This window comes from Filicampus tigris, chromosome 1 (assembly GCF_054856515.1).
Source record: "Filicampus tigris isolate MCC_2025a chromosome 1, RoL_Ftig_1.0, whole genome shotgun sequence".
Taxonomy (NCBI): Eukaryota; Metazoa; Chordata; class Actinopteri; order Syngnathiformes; family Syngnathidae; genus Filicampus; species Filicampus tigris.
Genome location: NC_141217.1, coordinates 41,452,790 through 41,472,350, shown reverse-complemented (window position 1 = coordinate 41,472,350; position 19,561 = coordinate 41,452,790). Strand labels below are relative to the sequence as shown.

The 19,561-nt window shown below is 48.0% G+C and overlaps 2 protein-coding genes across 3 annotated transcripts in view; both read right to left on the bottom strand.

The window, feature by feature from the left end:
- phf8 (PHD finger protein 8) overlaps nucleotides 1-12,117 on the bottom strand; it is a 12,959-nt gene extending 842 nt beyond the window's left edge. The window contains exons 1-23 of one of the 2 annotated variants that reach the window (XM_086042117.1): nucleotides 11,809-12,117; nucleotides 11,053-11,330; nucleotides 10,225-10,310; nucleotides 9,987-10,113; nucleotides 8,718-8,878; nucleotides 8,434-8,575; nucleotides 6,630-6,816; nucleotides 6,381-6,543; nucleotides 6,190-6,277; nucleotides 5,951-6,057; nucleotides 5,754-5,845; nucleotides 5,565-5,654; nucleotides 5,138-5,422; nucleotides 4,967-5,049; nucleotides 4,719-4,885; nucleotides 4,545-4,630; nucleotides 3,290-3,411; nucleotides 2,812-3,158; nucleotides 2,509-2,604; nucleotides 2,325-2,434; nucleotides 833-1,190; nucleotides 629-747; nucleotides 1-555 (exon numbers count right to left, since the gene is read on the bottom strand). The exon at nucleotides 1-555 is cut by the window's left edge and continues 842 nt beyond it. In XM_086042117.1, coding sequence (XP_085898243.1) covers nucleotides 659-747; nucleotides 833-1,190; nucleotides 2,325-2,434; nucleotides 2,509-2,604; nucleotides 2,812-3,158; nucleotides 3,290-3,411; nucleotides 4,545-4,630; nucleotides 4,719-4,885; nucleotides 4,967-5,049; nucleotides 5,138-5,422; nucleotides 5,565-5,654; nucleotides 5,754-5,845; nucleotides 5,951-6,057; nucleotides 6,190-6,277; nucleotides 6,381-6,543; nucleotides 6,630-6,816; nucleotides 8,434-8,575; nucleotides 8,718-8,878; nucleotides 9,987-10,113; nucleotides 10,225-10,310; nucleotides 11,053-11,150 — 3,084 coding nt within the window. In that variant the 5' untranslated portion in view covers nucleotides 11,151-11,330; nucleotides 11,809-12,117 and the 3' untranslated portion in view covers nucleotides 1-555; nucleotides 629-658. Of the gene's footprint in view, nucleotides 748-832; nucleotides 1,191-2,324; nucleotides 2,435-2,508; nucleotides 2,605-2,811; nucleotides 3,159-3,289; nucleotides 3,412-4,544; nucleotides 4,631-4,718; nucleotides 4,886-4,966; nucleotides 5,050-5,137; nucleotides 5,423-5,564; nucleotides 5,655-5,753; nucleotides 5,846-5,950; nucleotides 6,058-6,189; nucleotides 6,278-6,380; nucleotides 6,544-6,629; nucleotides 6,817-8,433; nucleotides 8,576-8,717; nucleotides 8,879-9,986; nucleotides 10,114-10,224; nucleotides 10,311-11,052; nucleotides 11,331-11,808 lie in introns of both variants that reach the window. The other variant, XM_086042107.1, reaches the window with a different exon arrangement.
- A 6,494-nt stretch (nucleotides 12,118-18,611) lies between these two features.
- Nucleotides 18,612-19,561, bottom strand: part of LOC147154145 (serine/threonine-protein kinase WNK3-like) — a 44,799-nt gene continuing 43,849 nt past the window's right edge. Inside the window, exon 24 of the mRNA XM_086042094.1 lies at nucleotides 18,612-19,380. Coding sequence (XP_085898220.1) covers nucleotides 19,151-19,380 — 230 coding nt within the window. The 3' untranslated portion in view covers nucleotides 18,612-19,150. The remainder of the gene's footprint in view (nucleotides 19,381-19,561) is intronic.

Genomic DNA, 19,561 nt, shown 5'->3' with positions numbered 1-19,561 from the left:
GGTCTGCAAAAGACAGTCGGGACCAAGAAGGACGACAGAGTCAAGTGGAAAGAATATAAGCAAATAGGCTGAAGTTGTCAAAACATTGCCTTTTAAAATAAATTAATTTAAAATAAATAAGATCACAAGGTCAACTGTTGCTTCACTTAACTATCTTAGTTTGTAGAACAATGTATAAATGAAATGTTTAACAAGCAACAGTGACTTTTACACTGAACCCTTTAGCAAAACTTTGCAGAGACTGATGTCTTCAAAAGTCCTATTAAAAAACTAAGTAGTTCATTTGAGGTAAAAATTAGGTAAAAAAAAAAAAAAAAAAAGACAAAAAGACAAAATTGCAACCCTACATTGTGTCCGCACTGGAATTACATTTCAACTGACAAAAGACGTCTCTCCTTTTCTTTCCCTTTCAAAAAGCGGTTGGAAAAGCCCAGCTGTAGTAGTTGGTTGTAGTCCAGTTGGCATGGGAGGTGTGCTTGTGCACAGACAGTAGCGGAGCGCCAAATGAAGCTGCTCACTAGCTGAGCAGACGTGGGCCAAGAGAAGGTCAAACACCTTTTGAAGTATAAAATATAGATTGCTAACGTTACCTCTTTCAATCATATTTTTCACAAAACAATATTCCTACTTGAGTGTTCAGCGGCAATTCCAGATCCCATCACAAGAGCAGCTTGCCGTTGCGGTGAATCTTCAAAATTTTTCCCAGTCTCTGTTTTGCCGTTGCCAGTCCTTTCTTTGGCCGTTTCCCTGAAAGGCAAAGGAAGGCACGCGCGGCCGGCATGAGAAGCGGGACAAAGGCAAGGAATTGCGCCGCTTCGCCCTTTGCGCTTACCTTGACCGACTCCTGCCGCGCCTTGACCGGCTAGCCCCGAAGGCGACGCAGCAGAGAGCGAGCTGCTGTTTTGCGGAGACAAGGACGGTCGGCGCGAAGTAAGGAATACCCCGGGGGCCATAGCTCCGCCCCCTCGAGGGCCTCCGGGCCCAAAGGGTCCCGGCCCTGCTGTGTATTCATGGTCCAGTAGACTGGCGGAAAAGTAATCCATCCTCCTGTGCGGGCTGAAGTCTGGTGCCGACTCTGGAACGTGCGGCTGCGGCTGCGGCGGCGGCGAGGGCGGCGGAGGAGGGCTCGCAACGGGCACAGGAGGACGCACCTTTTTGGTGTACTTCCTTTTCGCGGGCTTTTGCTGCTCCTGAATCAAAGGCCAAAAAGACAAAAGGTGTCCCCTTGCGCTCTCCCAACACTCAAATACGTCGCGGCTCAACAAGCTTCGCGGCGCGGCTCCATACGGCCTAGTGGTGTCACGGTAACAACAGTTTGACTTCCATACTCTACCTGCAGAAAGTACCTCGACGACAATCGAAAATCAGCAAAAGCGGCACAACGAAAACTCACAAAAGAACTTCAGTTCCGTTTTGTTACTCATTCAAAAGATTAGGACATGCATGTGTTTGTGGGCCTGTGGCGGAGTGAGATAAATCTATTACGCTGATTCTTTCTACACTTGATTACGTATATGTGTTAGACTACATGCCAATTAAACTTGAAGAAAACTAGTTCCCATTTTTCCATTCTTTTTAAACGTCACAAGCGGAAAATGTGCCCAAAGGTTTATGGTGTAACATCTATTGGCAGGTTCTGAAGGTTTTCATGGCCAGATATGCGGCTGTATCGCCTCGATGCTTTTGGGACACAAAATTAGCCAATTCCGCTTTTTTTTTATTTTTTTTTAATAATGACATCAATACCCGCATTTATATGCTTATAGAAGCATACGCGTCAATGTACGCCCATATACATATACTTATTCACGATACGTTTTTACTAGTCGAATGCCTCGTGAAATTGTGAACAAAATAATTCACACGACTTAAAAGTGCCGGAAAGGCGTCGCTCCTTAAACTCTTGCTGCGGCTTGCCGGTCAGCGAGCGACTCGGCCGGATTGGACGCGCTCCCGCCTGGAGCCGCGGCAGGTTGAAAGCAAAGCCTACACACGGGCTGCGTCACGTTGCTCGGCCGCCACGTAAGCAAACAGAGTTCCGGATGACACTTGGCCGCCAATAGCGCTGCCTGAGGCCATCTTCCTCCCCCCACGCAGAAGGAGGCGTGCCACTTACGGCGTTTCTCGCATGTCGGTAGACAGGTGGCTTTGCACGTTTGTATACTTGCCTTTAAGGCAGAGTTGGTGAGCCGCGTGCGTTTCTTGCGTTTTGCTTTGAATACCGCTGTTAAAAAAATGCCGCCGATCCGTTTTTGATGCCGGAAAACGACGGTCCGGCCGGCCGCGGCCACCGTTACCCCGCGCAAGAGTGATCGCGCACTCACCTGCTGCGCCAGCTTGGCCGCAGCTGCCGCCAGGCCCGTTTCCACCGACGCCACTCGAGCTCCGTCTCTGGCCGGTCGGTCCTGCTTCGGAAGTGTAGGCATCACCCGAGCTGTGACGTAAGGAGAGGAGGGAGATTAGGACCTGCTCAACAATCGGCAAACTTGAGGTCGACTCTGGCCTTGCCTTTCGGGCTCCACGGTGTGTCATCCCAGTTTTTCTTGCGCTTCATCTTGGCCTTGCTCGCGTGGTCCTCTTCATCAGACTCCAACGACGGATAGACTGACGGCAAGCAGCAAGGAAGCCGCAAAGTTAGTACGTACAATGAAATCATGAGGTTTCCCGCGCGCGAAAAAGCTGCCACTGACACCAGATCAAAAATAAACTTTGCCAGTTTTACTCCTCCAGTGACGTAGCGGGGCCACGATATAGCGGGGGAGACTCGTGTGGACTGTCCGTCCGTCCGTCCGTCGGTCGCGGGTTGCTCACCATATTCGGAATCTTTAAAACAGGTTCCCAACGTCTCCTGCTCGTCCGGACTGTCGTCTTCGCTAAGGTGGCGGGCCGGACGCTTAATGGGCCGCTTTCCGGGCCGCTGGATCACAGCTTTTTTCTCAGAGGTCTTTTTGACCCCCCCGGTCACCCACACAGCTCGGCCGCCTTTGCCTTTGACTATTCCCAATCCCTCAGTCAGTCCTCCCGAGATTGACAAGGGGGAGGAGGAGGACGAGGAGGAGGAAGAGGAGGAGGAGGAGGAGGACGAGGAAGGCGGGTTGGCCATGGACAGCATGCCCTGGATGGCGTCGCGCGTACTGGGAGAGGCCGGGGCTTCCTCGCTGGAGAAGAAAAAAAAACAAAGTGGTGCAATCAGCTCAAAGAAAGGGAGCTGCGGCACACGTGGAGTAGATCCGCGTTCCTAATGCTTGTTCGAAACGTGGAGGATGACAGCTGAGCAAAGCATTCCAACCTGAGCGCAGAGGAGTCCAAGCCCGCCACCTGCTTGCTGGCCTTGAGTAAGTCCAGGATGCCCCCCGCGCCGCCCTTCACACCATGAGCAGCCAGCGCCTCTTCATCTGTGGTGTAATCCTCCTGAGCACAAACACTGCAACTTCAACACTTCCAAGTCTTCCTCTGGAGATTATGCCTGACAAACCGCCGGGGACAAATGGGGCTCAATGAAGAAAAAAAAAAAAAAAAAAAAAAAAAAAAAAAAAAATGGGCGCAGTCGTCCCAAAATTGCCAAGAGCGCCAACGCTGCGATGACGAGAATGCGTGACATCGGCACCTTTTCCCTTTAGGCAACCGGCACGTTTCCCTTGAATGCTTCCGGATCCCCTTTGTATTTGTTTATAGACTTCAAGTGCTTTTTGGGCACGTCCAAAAACATTCCTGAGATCTTGCGAAAACATGGCCTCCATCTTCGTGGATACAGCCATGTGAGCCTCACTTGCATTTACAGGAAGGAAAAACAAAACCAAACAAAGCCACACTGGAGCCTCCCGGAGACGCCAGTTGGATTTGTTCTGTGACCACGTTGGGAACTCAAAAGACCCAGATCGACTTTCTCCATTGAAATGGATAGACAAACAAAACATTTTGTCGTGTGTTTTTTAATCAGGAAAATGTCACTCTATAACATTGCATTTGATCAAAACAGTAATTGCATAAAAAGAATGTTAAAGCGGAAGTCAATCCAAACAGCTTTTTTTTTTTTTTCAAGAATATGCTCCCAGCAGGCCCACTAGTTGAAACGCGGCAGTCTGATTCATTTTGCGTGTGGGACGGTGTCCTCAGCTAGCCGCTTTAGCACCGCTCTGGAGGGCGGATGTGCGGTGCCCAGCCTTTCTGGCCGCACGGGCCGCTTTCACCTCGAGGCACCTTTGTGACGGACCGCGAAGCGGGACCGAGACGAGCGTCTCGTCCGCCGGCAAGTGCCGCCGTTTGCGGGGTGTCGAGCCAGCCGCGAGGCCCCGCCAGACACGCCGACATCAAGGCCCGAGTCGGCCGCCGGCCCTCGGAAGCAATCGCGGCGGCCGACTCGCCTCCGACTGCAGACCGAGATGTAATACCGCTTAGTACGCAAACGCGCACCGAGGCGGTCGAATCGGGTGCGCGCCAATATTTGGAGCGCCCATGCATACCCGCGCAGCCCGGGTCTCAAAACAAAAACTCGCAGGTGGGATCGTAGCGTTTGTGAAGGTGTGTCCTACTACTGCTCTTACCTCAATGTCAAAGTCGACCTCTCCCGGCTCCCGGATTCGATTTGGGTCGGAGCACGGCTTGGCTCTGGGCAGCTTCCTCGGAAGACCTGAAGGCAGATTATGACACAGGGCGTCGCGTTGACATACCGCTCGTCATTGTTGGCTCCCTGGAACCGGAGCGCCTCGGCGTCTCACCGCTGAATTTCTTCTTCTTGCTCGCTCCAGTCAGCCTGCGGCGCGGAGGCGGGGTCTCGTCTATTTGGAGCTCATCCTCCGATTCCAGGTCAGAGGGACTGGAGCCCTCCGCGGCGAGGTGCTGGTAGCTGGCCGCTCCTCCCGCACCATTGCTGCCCGCTTTCTTGCTGGAGGGGAACAAATAAGCAGGGGCAAGCTCAGCCTTTGGCGAGGCCCGGCCGGACATCATCCACACGGCGGCAGATTACCCTTGAATTTTCCCATTGGTCAGCACAAGTTTCAGCTTGCTTTTGTTGAACTTCCCTTCAAAGTCCTCCAAAGGCAGGTCCAACTGGAGAGATGGAAGGAAGGTTTGAAAAAGGCTACAAATCATGCTTCCACTTTTGGATGAGCCGTTTATGGGACCCGTGTCCGTGTACCTTGCTCTTGCTTCTGGACTTGCCAGGTTGGATTTTTTTCAGCGTATGCTTGGTGTGGATCTCAAGCAGGTCCAACTCTCCAGCTTCTGTTGTCTTCAGGAGAGCCCTTTGGTTCTTCTTCTTGGGTCCTGGCGGCGCCGGACCCACAATGACATCCTTGGGCTTGAGGCCTTTCTTCTTCCCGGGGGGGCGGCCTGAATTCTGAGAGGTGGTCAAGGGGGCCTTGGAGAGCGGCGAGCCAGGAAACTGGGCTCCAGTGCGCCCAATGTTTTGCTGGAAAATGTCCTACGGAGAGAGCAAATATAAAGGACATACCCCGACCTAAATACAACTCAAGCCCTCCACTAGACGGGTTGTGCAAAAGACTTTTTCAGACTGCGCCTTCCACACCAGAAAAATGTGCAAGCCTGCGCTTTTCTTTCGTTACCTCAACCAGACGGATTTCCTTAGCAAGGTCCTTGACCAGTGTCTGCGTATTGATGCTTTCTGGAATTTCCGCTTCATGATCGGCCAGCGCCTGCGCGTGACAAGGGACGGTCATCAACTCGGTAAAGCGGCTCCATGGAAACGCCGCGCTTCATCCTGCGTCATGAATTCAGTCGGAGACTAATGTTACCTCTTTCCTGGTCCAGGTACGGAAGGCGTTATTCAGTGCTTTTGCCCCATGGACCAGGTAATTGGCAGGGTGCCTGCGATTTTCTCTCAAACCTGCCGGACACAACGTTGGGAAAACGACAATCATTGTGAAAAAAAAAAAGGAGGGGGGGGGGGGGGGCCCGGGCGGCGGGGGACTTGCAAAGATCTAAATATTACCTCTGAAGGTGTCAAGGAGGTGCTTCCCAACATACCAGCACACCGTCTCAAAGTTGGGAAACTTAAATAAGTCCGCTGTGCTCAACCGCTTCTCTAATTCATACGCCCTAAAATACAAGCAGAGCAATAGGACCTTAGGAGCACTTCCACCTTCTCTTTTCACTCCGGCGTCTTGACGACTAGTTTGACGAGGGGATGGCAGCGCATGTGAACGGCGTCAAAGGCTTGAGGAAACTAACCGAAGCTGCATGTCAATGTTAAGACTATGCAAAAAGTTTCCCCCGAAGGCCAGACAGTCCACCGGAGTCAACACTGCGTGAATCCATCCTGGAACAAAGGCGCGTGACGTGATCCATTACGCGCAAGCGATTCTTGCTTTATTGACTCCGGTCACACGGAGGGAGACGCGCAGTAGACTAAAAAGTCATACCTGTTGGAATGAACAAAGTGTTTCCTTGTTTGACGGAGCACTTGTAACACATGTCCACCTGGTCTCCAAAGAACATCTCGTTCTGATTGGACGAGGAGTTCCAGCGCTCGAAAAGCGCCAGGTTGGCCGGTGTGGGGGAAATCAGGTAGAAGAGTTTCTCCCCCTGAATGAGCAGCAGAATTGCAAGGCTCTTGAAATGAAGACAGATTCAACAAATACAAAACGGGACCTCAGCATTTTCGCCCTCACCCGTAAGACGTGATACCAAACGGAGGTGCCGCCAAAGTCGATGTGAAAGTCGGTGTAACTGTCCTTGACGCCCATGAGGCAGTACTTCTGCACATTGGGCCGCTCAAACACAGACTCCTCGGGCCAGAGGTTCTCCACCCAGGACAGCTTCCTCACTATCTTTGGAGTCTCCACCAGGTTGGACAGCCTGAGACGAGACGAAGAGCAAACGGTTGCTGCAAAACGCACGACACCTTCCGCCCGTTAACTTGCGGGCGACGAACCCATTTGAAATACCTTGAACCCATTCCGATCGTTTGCGCGTTGTTTTCCGCTCGACAAGAAAAGACCCGGGTGGAAGGCATTCGCCGAGTCAATTGGGCGGAACGTTGCCAAAGACGTGAAGCCCGTTTGGATAAGGCGCCAAAGGCACCGACTCGAGGTCTACTCACACCGCACTTGTGTTTCCTCGGTGTTGAGCCCAGGGCAGGGAGCAGGGACGCAAGCACCTCCGAATGCGCACTTGCCTCGATAGCTAGCCAAGTAGCTTGGATGCGTTTTCTACTGGTCTATCGCTCGTAGCGCTCTGAAATCACTCCGCCGACCCCTCGCAAATATTTTGCTCAGGTCACCCCCTCGTGTGTACGACTGCAAAGGCGAAAGAGGCCAGTTTTTTTTTTCAGCAGGGCTTGCGCTACAGCATGCTTAAAATGTTCGGCGACCACACCGGAAGACAGGCTGCTGTTGATAATGGCCAAAACCGATTTACCAATGGTCGGGACGATCTCCTTAAAGAAGTGCGGAGGAATGGAGCCATAAGAGGAGCCCGATGGTTTCATATGGCAAACCATCCATTAAACACCTCCGGATGGAGACGTGCAATACAAGTAAAGGAGTTGCCCGTCTTTGACAGGCTAGAGCCAGTTGGGCCATGTCCGACCCTCGGCACAGCGCTCAAGTTAAAATCAAGCGAGTCAAACGCGAACGGGCTGTGGCAATCATGAGTCGGCTAAAAAGATCAAGGAGTTCCAAGACGGTTGGTCAACGATAACGTACGCGCTGCTGCAAGAGAGGACGGGTTCGCTTACAGCGTGTGAACACTGGATGAAGGCTAATGCGCAGTATGTGGAGCAACAATTCCGCTTTGGGGTAGCACCTTGTGCAAATGAGAAACGGCGCATTACGTTAACGACGGACGCAAAAAACGGTCACGGTTAATTATTTGTCCCTCTTATTTCTTTATAGAGGTTTTACAACAAAATCAATATTGACTGATATGAGATACTTCGATTGGGACAGTTGTTCAGTCATATCGCTCAGCCCTACTAAGCATGTTTAAAACAGAGTTTATTCATCTTTATATTCACCACTTTATTTCACTCTTTCATAGTTACGTTGACCTCTTATTAAAGGTCAAGGATTATGTTCAAATAAAATAACCTGAATTCATTTTTCTCCGGGTCATTATTTTCAATAGTTCAAGAAAAACATTTCAATATACATGGACCAATATGAAACACTTATATTGTGATATACTTTTGAGTCATTTCGCCCAGCCCCACTAGAAAGGGAAAAAAAACAAAAAAGGATAAATGTATTCCGAATGTTGTCATATGCTGTTTTTTTTTTGTTTTTTTTTTTTTTTTAAATCACCAAAGCACAAAAAAATGATGATTGATTAAAATAGGGAATCTGCTTTTTGTGAGAAAACTCATGAACTTATTAACGCCACATTGCCCAGCCCGAACCACTTTCCTTTTCGACACAAACTCCGAAGAATGGCACAACATGACGAATCACGTGGCCGGATGTAAAGTTTGAGAACCTGGTCTCCGAGAACTCCAGGCTGATGACATTCAGCACTCGGTCTCTGTTGGGGCTGTTGTAATACTCCGCAAAGTCCCCGAGTCGCATCTTCAGGTCGCACTGGCGAGACACGTCAATCACGTCAATCTCCTTGTCTGAGCCTGCAAGCAGACACAAATCGGGCAATTAGGCCCGCCTTCTTGTTGTCGTGCACGCACAAGAGCCTTGGAGTTCAAACATCTCATGAGTTGGAAGTCCGAGCGGACCGCGCAAGTCAAAGTATACGGGGGAGGCGGGACTTGCCAATGTAGTGCTCGACATCGCTGACGCAAAAGGACGCCGGCGGCAGAGTCATGCCAAGCCCGTCTCGTCTCAGCACCATGACGGGAACGCTGAACGAATGCTCCTCAAGAAACTCCACTGTCAGTTGGGCCCCCGACGGCTTCAGCAGCACTTCGTCTGCACTGCGGAACGACACACAAACATGCGACATGCACACGTCCGACGTTGCGCTTGGCCCGCCGCCTTTCCACATCACAGGGCGTGTCGTTCCCAAAAAAAGTTGACCTAACAACAAGGCCCATTTACAAATGGTGCAACTCAACTGAAGTCAAAGTCGAGTGGTCCTGAAGTCCGCCCCAAATGTTTTGAATATACTTTATCTACCCTGCGCTGGGATGTTTATATGAACTGATATGATTTTTTTTCTCAGGGCTGATAAGATATAGATGATTAGTAATTAAAGAGGCCGATAACTGATATTTGGAGCCGACATTAGTTTGCAGTAAAAGGGACAATATCAGTGTCAACATTTTAAAAATAAATAAAGGGTATCTCTAACCCAACTCTTTTTTTGAAATACCATTAAACATGTTTGTTAAATTACTTCCCAAATACGCAACATGTTGAACAAATTTTAGACGTATCGACACTAGACAGCTTTGTTTTAAAATTTTAACAAAACACGCAGGAAGCTTCCTTGGTCATGGCATGCCTTGAGTTCATTGAAAACCGAAACACATCGACTCATTCGCTGCCAGACATTTTCAGACCCTCTTTTACCCAAACGTTTGAAAAAATATACAAATAAGATCCTTTGACTGAAAGGCTGGACAGTGAAAAGACAAATAAATATGCCAATGGCAGTGAATGAGTTAATAAATACCTCCCTGGCAGGTTTTTTTTCCCCCAGTCAATACAATTTTACTAAATTTCAACTTAACTTGTAGTGTTGGGCTTTCACTTATTTTTGCTTTAACTTCAAACAAAAACACACAGTGCAGGGAGTTCCCAGTGTCAGCTGGATCTTAATGAGGCAGATGACAGGAATGACATGGCTACGGGTCACTTCGAAAAACATTCTTGTCAGACATGCATGCCGTTTAGTCCCCGATAGTAAAACGGCCACACGAGGGCTTGCGTCTTGGTATCGGTGACCGGTATCCGTCGTCGTCGCGAGTAGCCAATATGTTTAAAATGGTATCGGCCTCGTTCATGATTTAACCCGAAAAGTGCCGGTAAATAGCCGAAGGCATTCTTTTGGTCTGTGTGTTTCTTCCGTCGAGATTTTACCTGGGAAAAGTTCGACTGCGTAGCTCCCTCACAAACTGAGGGCTGCCCGTCTTCACCAAACGGCTGGGGTCTCTTACCCCGGCAGCGGCTCCATCGGCCTGCTTGTTGCCGCCGCGGCGCTTCCGCACTGTCAACATGGAGGCGAGAGCCCGAATATTATGGCAAACATCCGCATAACTGCGTGACACGGATCAACACTTCCAACTTACACATGGCAAAAACGGAACGTTTGACTTACTGACGGATGGCCCGTGAGTGAGCTGACAGTTAGGGCAGTGATAGAGGTCTATCTCTGTTGCTTTCTCCTCCTCTACTCCCACACAGCTATGAAATGACCCAAACAAAAAAAAGGGTTGGACTGTGTACACCACTACTAAAAAGTACTGCAATACCACTCTATCAAACCCAGGGCGATGACACATCTTTTTAAGGTGATCAGCATTTTTTTTGGAGCAGATCACTAATCAGCGAGTTCAGGGTGGGAGAAAAAAAAAAACAACAACAAAAAACTAGCACTGGTCCGATCACCAGATGACCAATATGATTCTTGTTAAGTATTTCAAATGCTGGTCTGAATGCTGGTTTTTCATAGTAAGTTATATAGAAGGAAAATGGCAGGTTGAAAAGTTAATTGTAGATTTTTTATTAATTTACATTACTTGTTACTTGAAAATCCAAGAGCTTCTGCAAGCCAGCATGCCAAAATGACAGTGACGTTTCAAACAGCGTTTCTTGCCCCATAAAAAGAAGACCAACTCAAATTGTGCAAATGGAACATTATTGGCAAGAAAGATGGGTGTGGGCAATAGAACAGGTCATGTACTTCAGTAATCAATAATAGTTTTGTTTGTTATGAAGCATCTTAGAGGCATTTGAAGTGCCCATTACATGCTTTGTTTTTGTTTGGAAATTCCACATCTGATGCTGGCCACTTCTCACGTTGCTATGACCAGTATGTTTTTTGTAAGGAATAACAGTAGTATACGAAGAGTTGCGTAAGAGTCCAAAAATGGTTAATAACGTTCTTATGTTACTCTAATCACTAAAACACAAAACAAACACTTACCTTCCATGGAACCAGTCTTGACAAATGTCACACTCGATCATGAAGCGAGTCACATCGTACGGCAGACGACATAAGCAGTACACTGGTACAGAAGCCATACTAAACGTGTGTGTGTGAGTGTGAGTGTGAGTGTGAGTGTGTTAGGGAGAAGCTGCAACTTTGAGGAATTCAATTTGTCCAATTTGCAAATGTAAATCTTATATAATTCCTACACCGTCTGTGGTGTAATACGGTTAAAGTTGGTGAAGACACACATCCACTTGGGTGAAGCAGAAGAGCTGAAACACACGAACGGGGAGAAAAAACACAACCACGTCAAAGATGTAATGGGCATGGGGTGCATGGACAATGGACACATAGCAAGTACGCTTGAACATGAAAGTCTCATAACGTAACGTTGCAACACTACACCGGGGCTCAGTTGTGGATCGGCAAACTGTCACTGCGTTTGAGCGTAAAGTGTAAACGTTAGAATAAGTACATCATACTGATCGAAGGTGACTCTTGATGCTTCCGATGTAAATCCAAAATGAGTTGCTGTTACTTGTAAACACACTCTCGACCGAGACGTTGTGATGCTAGCTTGCTACGTGATCTAGCCATGTAGCTCATCTCGCAACATTTGACAAATCCCTACCAAATTGCAACACATTCCCGAGGCCGATCCAAGTACCCGCCTCAACGGTCCACCCGAAGACCACCGCGAGCGGCAGTTAGCGCGAGGCCGCGGGCTCAAAGTGCTGTTGAGCAACTCACCGGACTGGCGCTGCAGCGAGGCCGAGCTTGCAATGGCCGCCAATGGCCGCCGTAGGAGCACTTGACGAGCCTACGCCAGATCGGGGCAGCTGCGGCCTTACTAGGCAGCGGACTTGAGTCGTAAGAGTTGACTTGGTCACATTTTCATGTAGCTACGAGCGAGTATCAAATGCCCCAACACGAACGGCGCTACGCATCCAAACTGGGAATTTGGAAGCGACCCGAAACAACACTTCAGCTACAGATGACAGCGGAGTTCAAATGCACTGACGCCATTTTCAAAGACAACAGCGTCACCGTTGTTCATCACTGTTAACGCGAGTGTGGACAATAAAGTTTTTAGCAGTCAAAAGGTCTTCGGGCAGGAAAGAAGGAAGAGGCGCCCACATTTGAAATAAACAAAAACTAAATACGGTACTAAAGTCGTCAATTCACCACACATTATGTTGTAACATTACAGGATGATTATTACACGCATACATCCTCGTAACAATAAGATTTATTCTGGTATGTTCGACTGGAAAGAAAGCTGTCCATTTTCTTTGCCCTGCAGGCATGCACAAAATTAACAAAACATGTTCTGTACTTAAATTATAGTCGCATTGAGGCAAAATGTAGCTGTAGTAAAAGTGATTTCGACATATTGTTTAAAAATATCGGATCAAAATCGCCGCATATGACTTGGACCTAAATGCCATCTCTTCTATGTTTCCCTTTTTTTCTCTCACTGTTTTGAGCCCCAGTGGAGAAAAAAGTAACTCTTGATGGACTCAATTTTATTCAAGAATAAATCGCCAGAACCTCTACAAGAAAAAAAAGGATGTACTTTAAAAGGGGATAAAAAAAACAAGGCAAACGGTTTTCAGTGTTTCACAAAATGTACTGAGCCGAGGCACGTATTTACTTATCTTAGATGATCTCACGCCGGCGTTACCAAACAAAAATGTAAATAATACTGTACACTATCGTACAGTGTAATGACTGTGTCACACTCCCAGATGTAATTGCTCAGTGGCAAATGTAGACCCGTACAGCGATTATTCCGTTGTATGAAGGCAACAGGGGGAAATACTTGTAGATGTCAATTGTACCTTCTGTCGCCTAGTGAAAGAGCATTTCATTGTTCTGCTTATCGCCAGAGCTGGGCATCATCTAATTTAGGTATGGGTGGATCGAGACCCAAATAACGAGATTCGGATCCAAAGTGCATGCTCAATTTTAAAGTGGAAATCAACCCAAATATCATTTTTTGAAGAATATGTTCTGGGCAGGCCCATAAGATGAAACAAGGCATTCTGATTAATACTGCATTTGTGGAAAATATGATAAGTTAAGCAGCAAAAGCCACCCATTTTTAACCATCTCAGGGGGCAGCCGTTTGGTCACTTCTGTGGACTGAAAATGACATCACAGTTGCTCGGGCTCAGATAACAACCAATCACGGCTCGGATTCAAAAAACAGGTGAGCCGTGATCGGTCGTTACAAGAGCTGGACATTTTACAAAAAAATTGAGCGTCCGTCATCCGTCTGCAGCATGGGTACCCCTGAAATCACTACAGTATGCTACGAGAATATTGTTATACTCTGACAAGAATAAAGCGGTATTTTTCAGGAAATGCTGTAATCTTTCAAGCATTACAATAATGTGTTTAGGGAATCAAACCTTTTTCCCCGGAAATGTTTTTTCTTTGTTTCCAATGTGGCAAAAAAAGTGTCATTTAAAAACATTGAAACTGCTCCAGAACAAAAAACATAGTGAAGACACTTTAGAAATATGTAAATATGCCAATAAATTAATAATAATAATAATAATGATTTGACAGTACACTATACCTTAGGAATGCTAAAAAAAAATAGCAGACGTTGTGTTTCTAAGATCAGCTTTAATATAATGTTATTTTATACATGGATGAAAACACGGCAAAGAATGTTGATGTTGGACATCATTTATTTGGGTTAGTTACAAAACATAAATAAAAGCAAAAGTTGATTGTGTTGCAATGTACAAAGGGCAACTAGCAACTCGCTAGACACGTACTTCCCAAATGTGCTTCTTCATTGCTGGTTCTCAGTCATGCATGAAAGGGACTCCCTTGACATGGATGGCATCCAATTGCAAATTTATTAAAGCCTGCACTCAGGAGTTGTGTTGTGATGATTGTGTTTAAACAGAAATTAAGTTCAACTATGGTAAATAATATTTTCTGTCTCAGGACACAAAGGGGAATCCAAAAAGGGGTTCGGGTTAGTCCCACGGAACACCGCTGTTACAATGAAACGTCTTCATTTCAAAATACAAAAATAATATTTCACCAGAGCCTTTCTCTCTCTCTCTCGCTCACTTTTTTTTAGATTTGGTAACACAAAGCCAGCGCCACATCATACAATGTGATAATCGAGCTTGTGGTCAACAAGTTAGTATCAGACATGACGGCAAAGGATCCACAAAATCACTGGTCAAATCATTCGAAATGATGCCAAAGGCAGGTAAGCCGACAATTCGATCCTCTGAATGTTTGACCTCAGATGCAGTAGACAAAGTCCAGAAACACTGCAAATATGTTTCATCCTGCTGAGCCAGTCCAACGTAATGTACAGTATGCGCTTGCATCCTGTACGTTGCACGGAGCACGCACGTCTGCGCAAGATCACATCGAGTGGAGCGCTGGTGTTGTCTTTCCTCATGAAGCTTTGGCGGTGTGCGTTGAGCACGTGAATCGCCCACAGATCGTTTTATGACAGTTTGCGGTCAAGTACGGCAATTTACAAAGAAGAAGCAGAAAAGTATTCAAAAACGACCCCAAAGCCCGCCCCCCCAGTTGGTTGAGTAGTCTTGGAGAGGCTCATTTGAACGTACGAATGATTGAATGCAGGTCAAAGAGAAGAACGCGACTGACACACTGAAAAATGCAAAAGGCAAGACGCGCTCATCAGGTCACGACAAGTCGGCAGTCGCTCAACAGTTAGCACCCTACCCCAAAGCACGTCGGCACAATATTTGATGATTTGCGACGGCGAATGTGGAAGAAAAAGGTTTCTGCTGTGCGTCTGCGTTAGCCAGCCGATGCATTTCACAAGCGGCTGTTTGTCACATTAGCTGTAAGCTTGCAGAGACTACATAGCGTAGCGCCCGCGGCATCGCACCAAATGGAAGAGCTAGCCTAGAGCCGAGTCGCGCTCGCTACACTTGACCCGTTTCAAACGTGTCTATTCGTGGCACCTGCAAGTTGAAGAGGAAGGCTGGCTGAGCACAACGCTGCTGACGGCACCCAGGAAACCTTGGGTGGGGACGAGCAGCTTTTGCCTGGAACTTTTGCCCAACCAAAACAAAGTCAAATGCTTCTCACGCATTAGCTGCCATACAGCGCATGATGCAGTTGTCGCTCACCTGTCAGCACAGGCTGGAGTCTTTGACGCGTGCGCGATATGGGATTGTTTGACGTTACATAGCCGTTGATTGGATGCGTCATCATTCACAATGCTGAAACGCCAACATTGCCAATTCAGTCAAAGGCTTGGCGATCACGTTTGTTGCGACTCTGCAATGAATTGAACTGAAAGTAGATCAGTCATGGCAGCGCTACCACTGTATGATTGCCATGCATCACATTGAAAGCCCTTTCTCATATTGCACGCATTAGTTGCGTGAGGGGAAGGTTGGTGGGGCTTTTTTTCACGGGTGTACGTAATATTGAGACAACGCTGCTTTAATCGTTCATCAGACTCCAAACTTACAGCACAAAATCAACATATGCTTGCTGTCGGGCGCAATCCCCACAGTCCAGTTATTTTTGTGCAATAGCAAAGGGATCTAGGCCGTTTGCAGCAGTGAGAAGTTTATATTTTGTCTAGAATTGATTTGATAACTTTATCATTATTATTCCGTGTACATTCAATAACATATACATATATGCAATATGTATATATTGTACATATACATACGGTATATATACACATATACATACACATACATGCACACACACACGGGCACGCGCACACACACACACGTTTGAAATATTTCTGTCACTGCTCTGAGGCCCTTTTGCGTTTTTGTAGTGACTAAAAATCCGGTCTACTACAGAAAGAATGTTCATTTGAAAAATGTCATTTTCATCTCATGAGGAATGCGATAAGTTTGACAGCTCTAATATAAATATACATCAAATTCTTCCTGGCAGTGTTGTGTTGATGTGCAATGGTATAGGCTAAGGTATCATGCAAAGTTGAATGATGTAGTGTTTGCTAACTCAAGCAAGGTGGCGTGTTCTCTTAACATTTCCTGAAAAGTGCCGTTTTTGGTGATGCGCCGATTCCGCCGGACAGCGACGATATGCGTGTACAGGTGCGCTGTCGCGACGCTTTCCCAAACTCGCGCAACGAGCCAAAATGTCACACGTCGACGTGACAATTTTACATACAAAAGCGGCATTGAAGACCGAAAGTAACACGACCTGGGATGCTCATCTTTACATGTAACGACTGTATTTTTCAGACTATAAGTCACCCTTTTCGTTCATAGTTTGGCGGATGCCAGGATCCCTGTGTGGAGTAGTAAAAGCCTTGGCAAAGAGTGAACTTGACTGCAGGCATCGACCATTCAGAGCATATTATCTGACTATGGTGAATTGCGACGCACAAAAGTGAGCTTTCATTTCTTTATTGACGGTTCTGACAACACGATGCAGATGAATCTTTGAGGAGCACATCAGGAGAGAAAATGTATCATTTCATTCCGATCAATCAAAGGTGCATTTCTCCCGGACTTATTGGCACAACCGAACGCCACACACGGTGGCATTTTCACTCTTAGAGACATAAAATAACGCGGAAACGCCGCAGAGAAACCAAGGTGTTCAAGTTAGGCGGGCTTAGACAGTGGCAACGCAAGATGGCCGCCGGTGGCCATCTGTCATTTTCGCTATGGCCGGCGAGGCGGCATTAGTAGTCCAGGTCCATCTACAGTATAGGCCCGCGCTGCACGCGAGCGCCGCAGATGGTGCAGGGGACCGAGATGGTGCCTTGACGGTAGTCGCGGCAACCAAGGGGTGACAGGTCGCCAGTTGAGCGTGCGGCTTCCTTGCTTGCCACAACGAGGATTCCCAGCACCAAAAAGGCGCAACAATTGAGCAGGATTCTACCTTTGGCCACAACGCAAGGTGGCATTCTAGCCATTTGAAAATAAGCAAATAGGCAACTCTGTAGCGACTCATAGTCCGAAAGATACAGCAATTTGACATCTATTGACTGACTTTGGTAACTTTGGTGATTGGTGCTGGGATTAATGAGCCGCACAGCAGAAATCCTTCATTGTTGCATTTGGTAGATCGGAGTTATCCATCTTGAAATAAAGTCTGCTCTGGAAACAGCAATTTTTCTTTCTTTTTTTTTTTTTTTTTTATGGTCCTCTGAAGCAGCTAGTGCTTGAAGCCAACCGTTTGAAAAGTTTCATCACTTCACTTGTACAAAAATATTTTATGACGTACAGACAAATCATTACAATACATGCTGATCAATTTCCACGATCGTGACTAATTGCACTTTTAAAATGGATAGTCCTTTCACTGCAAGCAGCGGAAACAAAAGAGACATATCCTGGACACAGAGCGCATGTCGTCCGTTTCGGGCTTATGTTGCAAATTGTCGGCCACGCGCTACGCGCCGTACACGAAGACGCTGGTGCGGGAAAGGAGAGCCACGCGTCCCGCTCCCCACAAAGCTCCGGTGCTGCCTTCCGTCTCACCTTCAATGTGGACATACTTGAGCCTCTCCTCTCATATCTCACGTGCGCGCTCTGTCGCGGTTCAACCCGCCGGTGCCGAAGTCCATCCCAGACTGGATTTACAACGCAGGTCCGGGCGCGCACTTGCCATGGCGGATTTTGAAAATACAACCTGGGCTGGGAAAAAAGATCCTATCGCCATCCACCCTGATACTTTTTACGCCGATATCGACGCGTTGATGAAGTATCGCGCTACTTTGGATACCTGATGCTGTGGTGTGCATCTTCTATAGCACACTTTTGGAACATTTGAGGTGCTTCAAGTTGAGCTTTGTGAATGGACTTTTATTTCTTCACTTGCTTAGGAACACCGTATGCCCTTTTCCATGGTGACCCTTGAATAAATGTCAAATGGCACTGAAGTTTATACTTTGGAAACACACGCCTCCGTTTTTTTGTCATATATATATATATTCAAGTATGGGATTGGGACAAAAGTCTATCGTCCCAGCGCGAATGTTCATGTCGCGTTAGTTGACCGTCGCGTTTCCGTGGAATTAGTGGAATTGACAGAGTGTCTTTGCCGCAGGTGCATGTACGTGCACACTTCTGCTGCATGGTTTCGAAATCAAATCATCCGTGAGGCCTTTTTCCTCGTAAGTGCAACGTCAAATGAGTTTGAAAGGATACTCAAGCGTTTCGGGCGCGGACTTGGAGTTCAAACTCCGAGTCAAGACAATCGCCAACCTTTCTAAAGGTCCTCTCTTTTTCCCCAGCTCGGCCCCCACCATCCGCCAATAGCGGAGGAGTACTGTAGTGTAAATCCAGCCCAACAGGCCCAATGGATCAAAGCTACATCCTGCGCCAAGTCACGGATTGTTTTTCTGGCACCTTTCTTCACATCTATTATACCAACCTTGGTTTGATTTTGATTTCTGTCCCAGAGGAAGCGTGGAGGCGGGGGCTGTCTGTGGGCTGAGTCTTTTTTTTTGGCACTGGAAGGTACAGCAGCTTTCAGACAGCAGGAGGAGCGGCAGTCGGTTGAAGATGAGGAGCAACAAGCGCAGAATGCAACGGGCGCAGAGGGGCCGCCGCGGAGGCCGGCAGCGCCTGGCCCCGATGCGGCCGGCCGGACCGCGGGGGGCCCCGTGAAAGGTCATCTGCGGCCGCAGCTGCATTTGTGGCACTTGCGGCCGGCGGCCGGCAGCCGGCGCCGGCGCCGCCTGTGGCTTCAGCGGGAGCGACGGGAACCAACGTGGTGGAGCCACCTGGACGGGAAAGAGTGGTAGGACTCGCCATGACGCTCTTGAAAGTGCTGTGCCAAAGCCACAATGCGTCTGTCCTCCGTCTCATCAAGTAGTCAGAGTTCCTGGTCCTTCGGACTCAGCGTCTTGTTTCTCGTGTTTGTTGGAATCGCCTTTGTATTTTGGGGTTCAGCCATGGAACTTGCCTTTTGTACACACGTCGTCAGTACAGCTGTTTTCCTTGACATCGTGAATAATTGAGATGATAAATCGTGATGACAATATCGATGCAAAACCTTTGCGACTGTCATTTTGGCCCTCATCACGGCAAACAGCAGCATAACAAGCAAATATGTGGATGTTTGTAAACAGCGGCTTTCAGGAGTACAGATCGCTTGTATTGACGCGCGTGCGCGGGCGTGCGCGCGCGCGCGCGGGCGCTACCTCCTCGGGCTGCGTCCAGCCTCCCAACTCGTGCACCTGCTGAATGTGCTTGATCTGATTGAGAGAAGGCTTGGGCGCGCTGTGGCCCGCGGCCTCCTTTGTCCAATTGTCAAGCAACTTGTGCAAGTCCTCGGTGAAGGCGCTCTTCCCGCCGGGACTTTCATCTGCACAACAAATCCAGCACGCCCACAATCAGCCGGCTCCGCTTTGCTTTCAACACGTCCGTCAGCGAGACGCACGTCGCGCGCGCCGGGGTTTCGCCGCTTCCTGAGCTATTTCGCGCAATTCGCTCTGCGGCCTGTACGACGCAATTTGACAAAAGGGCTTTTCAAGAGGTGAACAAAT